The 7500-nt window shown below is 40.0% G+C and overlaps 1 protein-coding gene across 1 annotated transcript in view; it reads right to left on the reverse strand.

Annotated features, from left to right (window-relative positions):
* The window catches only part of LOC144960555 (membrane metallo-endopeptidase-like 1), a 50056-nt gene that overhangs the window by 10303 nt on the left and 32253 nt on the right, over positions 1 to 7500 (reverse strand). The window contains exons 8-9 of the mRNA XM_078893765.1: positions 2762 to 2860; positions 795 to 872 (exon numbers count right to left, since the gene is read on the reverse strand). Of these exons, the coding sequence (XP_078749891.1) occupies positions 795 to 872; positions 2762 to 2860 (177 nt within the window). The remainder of the gene's footprint in view (positions 1 to 794; positions 873 to 2761; positions 2861 to 7500) is intronic.

Genomic DNA, 7500 nt, shown 5'->3' on the forward strand with positions numbered 1-7500 from the left:
GTAGTATTATAAAGTAGTAGTATGAAGTATTATAAACGTTCTATTTAGTGACCCGATCACCAAGCAATGCAAAAAAAAGAAGGGTTTAAAAATCTGAGTTCATGACTGTAACTCACATTTCACTTTCTCTAAAACCACAAAAATATCACAAAAATAATCACCAATCAAATACGAATACGACTGTTTCAATCGGGTATTATCCAAAGAAACCTGCATAAAACTTCAATGAACCAAATTGATTGCTACTACTCACCAAGTAAGAAGCATATACAAGTACACTCACACACACACGCAAACATGCATAGACAGAGAGAAGCAGCGTGGCTCAGCGGTAAGGTCTTTGCATCGTACCCAAAAGGTAACGAGTTCGATCACCCGCTGCTGTGCTATGTGGCCTTGAGTAAGTCACCCAGCCCTAGCTCAAATTGCGGCACTGCACTGCGGCTGACGCCTGAGTTATTCCAGTGTTCCTTGGAATAGATCCTAAAGACATATGTCCCGTTGTGGATGAATAAAGGGATTTTTTAAAAAGATAAATAGAGGAGAAACAAATATGAGAGAGAGAGAGAGAGAGAGAGATAGAGAGAGATTGAGAGAGAGAAAGGGGGGGATAGGGGAGGTTGGAGAGGATTTTTAGTGCTAGGGGCACTTAACTCATGATAGATAACTCAATTTATCTCTAGTCCAATGGACATCCAAATATAACCTGTAGCATCCAATTAAAGCCCAATTATCAGGATCTCAATGTAGACTTTGCTTGATTGGTCAATGAAAAATAACTCGATTTAACTTACTGGTCTGTACAACTTTTCCACACTGTCTTCATCAAAGTTTGGATCGGGAACACCCATAGCTGCTGATACCGTGTTGAGCTGAAACGATACAACAAATCAACTGATAAATCATCAAGGTAGAAAGTATCACGTTTAGAAACTAACGACAAAATGGAAGCCATTTTGATTCTCTCCTTACCAGCTATTCTCAGATTTTCCCCCGAAAATTAAGTCCCACTCACCACAAGAATAGACTTTTCTTACTAAAACGAAAAAGTAACAAATGAGCTTTACAACACAGTGTTTAGTATTTAGAGCTGTTATCAAAGCCGTTCTTTTGATTTTGTGACGCACAAGAGAAATCAGAATGAGAAAATTGTCGGTGCATCGTAACGATTGAAGATTTTCCTGTGGGTGATAAGGAGAGGTTAACATTCGATTTATGAACTAGAAAATTTTCAAGCCGAAATATTAGAAAAGTATTATTGTGTGGATGTGTTTTGATGTGTTTCGTTTCTTTGGCCAATGACTTGGAATTCACAAATGCGAGACTGGTATTTCAATGTTGCAGCTCATTAGTTTTTATGTACCGCATTGTTTCACCTTCAGTGACAACCACATTCTCCATTGAAGGGCAACAGTCACTGAAAATATGAACAATGGCAGGGGGAAAAAACAACAACAAAACCGAAGCATCCATTCATTTTCAGGTCATTAGAAGGGAGGTTGAATGTTCTGGAGGAGATTGAATCAATGATTCAGATATGACTCCCTTACGATTTTTTTAAAAGTCGAAAAGACACTCCAAGTAATAGGACGCCTGTTATCCTACCATTACCCTAAGACTACATAAGATAATTTCCAAATGTCTCCACACATGTCAAGAAAGTAACAAGGACACATATAACGTTTATGCTATATCAAGAATAGTGATAAAAGTTTTCTGAATTATGGTTTTTGTTATTTCACTGAATGTGTTCCCAGAATGACGGGTTTAAAGATCTCGGGATTAGTCATTGTAAGAGGTTTAGTGAATAGATCTGCCCAGGTTTGCTCTGCAGGTACATATTGGCTAGAAAATGTTACTTTCTGGATTTCATTCGTGATAAAATGGAATTTTAGGTTAAAATAGATGCTATGAGGGTAGTAATCGAAAAAATCTACTGAAGGTTTATACCAGAAATCTAGGAAGACGGATTTGCTACCTAACTGTTTTTGAATCTTTCTTCAACATTTGGTAAAGTTATGAGTGTATATGCTTATCTTTGCCCTACTGCTATTCTATCGGCAAGCAGGGTTGTACGTTCATAAATATCATTTTCACCAACAGCGCACATTTCATCTTCCGTGGCGTGTTATCATAATATGTCAGCTTCTATTTCGAATTAAGGAGCAGGCACCGGTGTAAGATAAAGAATTGAACAAGTGTGTATCAGAGGTGCCAGACAAAGCATGAAAATAAAAAAGAAAAACAACATACCCCACAAAAGAATCGTCAAATAAATTATAGCTTTCAATTCAATACTTATCGTTTTTTTTCCTTCGAGCTTCAAGCAGCAACATTTTCATTATTGTGTGCTATGTATAGTGTAATGATTAAGCTGTATGGTGTGTGTTTGTGTGTGTGTGTATGTGTGTGTGAGTGGAGTTATAGAGAGTCATTTAGTTTATGTGTAACATTGTCGACAATTCAACTATTCTCTTATAGAGGTAAATAATCACTAATTGTGATCATTGCGGTTTAGAGAGGGCACAAACCAACAAGAACACTCGCCATTGAGCACAAGACATTAAGCTTATAAGATAATAAAACAATTGAGACAATTACAACTCTGGTGACTGTCATATCACATCTGAGTTGAAAGGGTATTAGTAAAGAGCCTTTTCCAAGGACTCAACGTACGCCGAGAAAAAACGCGACTCAAACCAGGGACCAACAGTACCTAAGGTGAAGTCATACCATAAGACCACAAGTTGTTCCATCTTACCTTCTTCAATACTCCGTCTTTAGTGTATTTCGTCATCCATGTCTGGTTCCTAACGGTATCAATTTGTTCAGCCTTGACATTTGCAACCATTTCCCCCAACTGTAAGATTTCAAATGGAACGGTCAATAAATTATTATAATATGTTACATGTTTGTGTCGAGAATATTTCCTATTGAGCTTAAATTATGCTGGCAAACTAATTTCGTGGTGTTTGTGTGTGTGTTGAACACGGCCAGACAGAGTTGTCGTACCAGTAAGGTCGCGGGTTCGAGCCCCATCGCCGCCACGAAATGTTTATTCTCTATTGGCTTCTGGCACTTTCTTGCTCACTTCATTTCTTCTTCTTATATTCTACTGTGCTAATACTGTTAGAGGAACAATTGGCACATTGCTGGAAAAAAATATAAGGAACCAAACTGTAATGGATGATACCACAAAGACTAATAAGAGAAATCATCTAACGCCTTCCTTTCATTGAAGCAATGGTCATCATGATTAATAATAAAATATGCAAGTCATACAATAGATGTACAACCAAGGAAGTTCTGGATAGGAAATGTGGAGGCAATAACTGACAAAAAGATAATCGACTGCTCGGTAATGGCCCTTGGGCGAGAAGAAGGCATTCCATGACGTTCCTCTACCCCTGCAGGGAGACGGAACTCCAGAAAGGTAAGGTATACACGATTCAATGTTTGGGGTAGGAATTTTGTCAATATCCAGTGACTTTCAAAACTTACATTTTCAAAATCAGATAAGCAACTTAACTATGCTGTAAATATATAATAATAATAATAATAATAATAATAATAATAATAATAATAATAATAATAATAATAATAATAATAATAATAATAATAATAATAATAATAATAATAATAATAATAATGATAATAATAATAATAATAATAAAGAAAACTATTTCAAATGAGACGCTATCCTAATAAAGAATATTTAATGACAAATGGTGTTCGAATCTTTCGTTACAGTAACGTAAACATTGTAGCATCTACTTTACTGGAAACAACAAACAATGAAAGCAATGTGTAGTGAATTTTATAAATTTAATGAGTTCTCTCGTGTTTACGTTTTTGTCTGATCTGGCGTGTAGGAGTAGTCTTGCAGTCAGCAGTATGTGGTAAGTCTTCGTAGTGCGTAGGAAACGGAGATCGCCACACATGCCCCCCCCCCCCCCCCCCCCAACACGGACTAGTCATCTTCGTAGTACCAAGGTCGTTTAATGGTACGTCCTGAGCGAGATAGCTTCTTAGTAGGCACTACGTTAGTATCATCAGAAGCAGTACGGGAGTTTTGTATGTTTCTGTTCTATAACTATCTTTTCGTATTTGGTGGGCGTCCACGACGAGATGGGGTGGCAAGGGAAACTGGTTGCGTAGAATCGACAAACGGAGCTTTAAGTCCGTCGATTGAAATCCGTTCTGCTTTGCCACCAACAACGACCAGGAATTGTTTATCTACAGGGGTTATGACAACATAGGGACCTGTATACGGCTTCTGAAGGGGTCCTCGGTGGGTGTCAACACGGATGTAAACATATTTTGCTGACATCAAGTTCTTGGGTAAATTTGTTTGATGATAGCCGTGATGATGTGTTGGCCGTGGTGAATGAAGGGATACGTTTTGCCGAAAGGTTGCCAAAAATTCTTCAGCGTGGAAGTCTGAAGGATGGTCAGGTATAAACTCTCCAGGGATTGTTAAAGGTTCTCCGTATACTAATTCAGCTGAAGAATGACCGATATCATCCTTACGTGCAGTTCTTAAACCAAGCAGAACCCAAGGTAGCTCATCAACCCAATTTGGAGTTATTAGACGAGCTTTGAGGGATGATTTCAAGGACCGATGAAACCGTTCAATCATGCCGTTGGACTGAGGGTGATACGCAGTTGTGTGATGAATCTGCACACCAAGTTGACTGGCCATCTGGTTCCATAGCGTGGATGTAAATTGTGAGCCCTGTCAGAAGTTATATCAACAGGAATACCAAACCGCGAGATCCAATTGGAGATCAGGGCTTTTGCACATTCTTCTGTTGTTGTGGTTTGTAACGGTATTGCCTCAGGCCATCGGGTGTTCCTGTCAATTATAGCAAGGAGATGGGTGAACCCCTTTGACTGAGGTAATGGTCCAACGAGGTCAATGTTTATATGTGAGAATCGCTTTCCTGGGACATGGAATGTTTCTAACGGTGCTCGTATATGTTTTTGAATTTTCGAAGATTGGCAGTTGTGACATTGCTTAACCCATGCTGACATTTCTTTCTTAAGACCATGCCAGATAAACTTCTTGCTGATAAGTCTGACTGTGGCCTTAACTCCAGGATGACTCATATTGTGAATAATTTCGAAAACCGGTCTTCTGAAGTCGGTAGGAACGATAGGTCTTGGTAGCCAGTTGAGATGTCACAAATTAACCCTGGACCCGAGTCAACGGATGTTTTGACGATTTTGAGGCTTGTTAATGCAGTTTTGTAAGTCTGTATGTCAATGCTATTTTCTTGGGATTCCGCCATAGCTTGATAGTCGATGCCAATTGAGACTGAGTTTGTAACTGCTCTTGAGAGACAATCTGCGACAGTGTTGTTTTTTCCAGAAATGTGTCGGATGTCAGTTGTGAACTCGGATATGGCAGCATAAGTGCCTTTGTTGACGAGCTGACCATGACTCAGTTGATTGGACATGGCATGGATTAAGGGTTTATGGTCAGTAAAAATAGCGAATTGTCTCCCTTCAATGATGAAACGGAAATGACGGATGGCTAAGTGAATGCCAAGCAACTCCCTATCAAAGGTACTGTATTTCTGTTCAGGTTTACGTAACTGCCTGCTGATAAATGCCAATGGTTCCCAATTACCTTGATGATTAAGTTGTTTAAGGACAGCGCCCACAGCTTGGTGGGAGGCGTCAGACGTTAAAGCGAGGGATGAGTTCAAGAAAGGATGGCCTAACATTGTAGCGTTACTTAGTGCATTTTACCGTCAGTAAAGGCTTTCAACATTTCTTGCGTCCACGTAAGTGCTTGACGTTGTTTTTTGACTTTCAAAGCACTATATAGGGGTCGAAGTATTTCAGCTAGTCTCGGAATGAAACGATGGTAAAAATTCAACATCCCGAGGAACTCTTGAAGTGACTTGATGGTTTTTGCTTGTGGAAATTGTTTAACAGCCTCAATTTTTGTCGCCATTGGGACAGATCCAGAATGCGAGATGGCCAAGGAAGTTAAGAGATCTCACACCGAAAAGACATTTCTCAAGACGGATAACGAGGCTTGGTTTCTAAGTCTTTCGAATACGATTTTGAGATGTTCCATGTGTTCTGCCTCAGTTGAACTTGCAACCAGAATGTCGTCTAAATAACAAAATACGCAGTCTAAATCTTGTAAAATGGAGTCCATTAAACGTTGGAATGCTTGTGCTGCATTTTTTAATCCAAATGGCATTCTTAAGAACTCCCAAAGGCCGAAAGGGGTTATCACTGCCGTTTTTTTGGGACGTCTTCTGGAGCGACTGGAATTTGGTGGTATCCTCTGACAAGGTCGATCATCGAGAAGATGATCTTACCGTCTAAGTTTGCTGTAAAATCATGAATGTGTGGGACAGGATATCGATCTGGTATAGTAGCATCGTTAAGTCGACGAAAATCTCCGCAGGGACGCATTGTGCCATCAGCCTTGGGGACCATGTGTAATGGGGAAGCCCAAGGGCTCTTTGATTTTTGAATTATGCCCATTTTCTCCATTTCCAAAAATTCCTTTTTGCACACAAGAGTTTTTCTGGAGCCAGGCAACGAGCACGTGCGAATACTGGGCGACCTTTGGTTGTGATGAAATGTTCAACGCCATGTTTCACAGTTGCCGTTGAAAATGTTGGTTGAAGTAGTTCTGGATAGTTATTCAATAATTTTCTGAATGTATTGCAGTTCAGCTCGAGTGGTGAGAGTTCGGCGTTTGCGCAAACTGAACTTACTGAACAAGGTACGTGCGAAAACGTTTCAGCCTCGATAAGGCGTCGACCACGAATATCCACAAGCAGATTATGATGACGTATAAAATCTGCTCCAAGTAGGGAACGCTTGACATCAGCTTTGATAAGTCGTGCATTGAACTAACGCGATCCAATACATATGTTAGTTTCGAAGCATCCGTATGTTTTTATTGTAGAACCATTAGCAGCTTGTAATGCGAGATCAGAGGAACCCAAGCTTTTGTCTGGTGCAGAGGCGGGTGTGACAGATACTTGAGCCCCAGTATCTACTAAAAAACGTCGGTTTGAATTTTCATCGACGACGATAAGTTGGAGATTTTTTGATGTGGGCGCGTTGGCTGAGTAAGAATCCGGGTCGACAGCAGAATTTACTGTTGACCCGGCTTGGCGTTTCCCTGATTCTTCTTGTTTTTCTTGAATGAATTGAAGAGTTTGCATGTTTGTGCACATCGACGGGCATTTGAACCAAACCGTTGATGGTACCAGCAGAGCGAATCTATTTCACTGGTCATGGTTGGTGTGTCAACTTCACACGTAGTATGAGAAATTGAAAAGGAGTTCGAGTTTGAGTGAGCAGCGTAGAAAAAATTGTCAGCTTCTCTGGGAAGTGCCTGTAATCATCCAGGTTGGACGAGTTTGCTAATGGAAGTCTGATGTTTGCTGGCAGTTGTCTTAAGAATAACTATCTGAAGAGGAGACATGGCTTGTGTTTGCCGAGGAGCACTAACATCCTGTCCAT

The sequence above is a fragment of the Berghia stephanieae genome, chromosome 15 (genome assembly GCF_034508935.2).
Source record: "Berghia stephanieae isolate SIO BIC M18660-M18661 chromosome 15, UCSD_Bste_1.3, whole genome shotgun sequence".
In the NCBI taxonomy this organism is placed as follows: domain Eukaryota; kingdom Metazoa; phylum Mollusca; class Gastropoda; order Nudibranchia; family Aeolidiidae; genus Berghia; species Berghia stephanieae.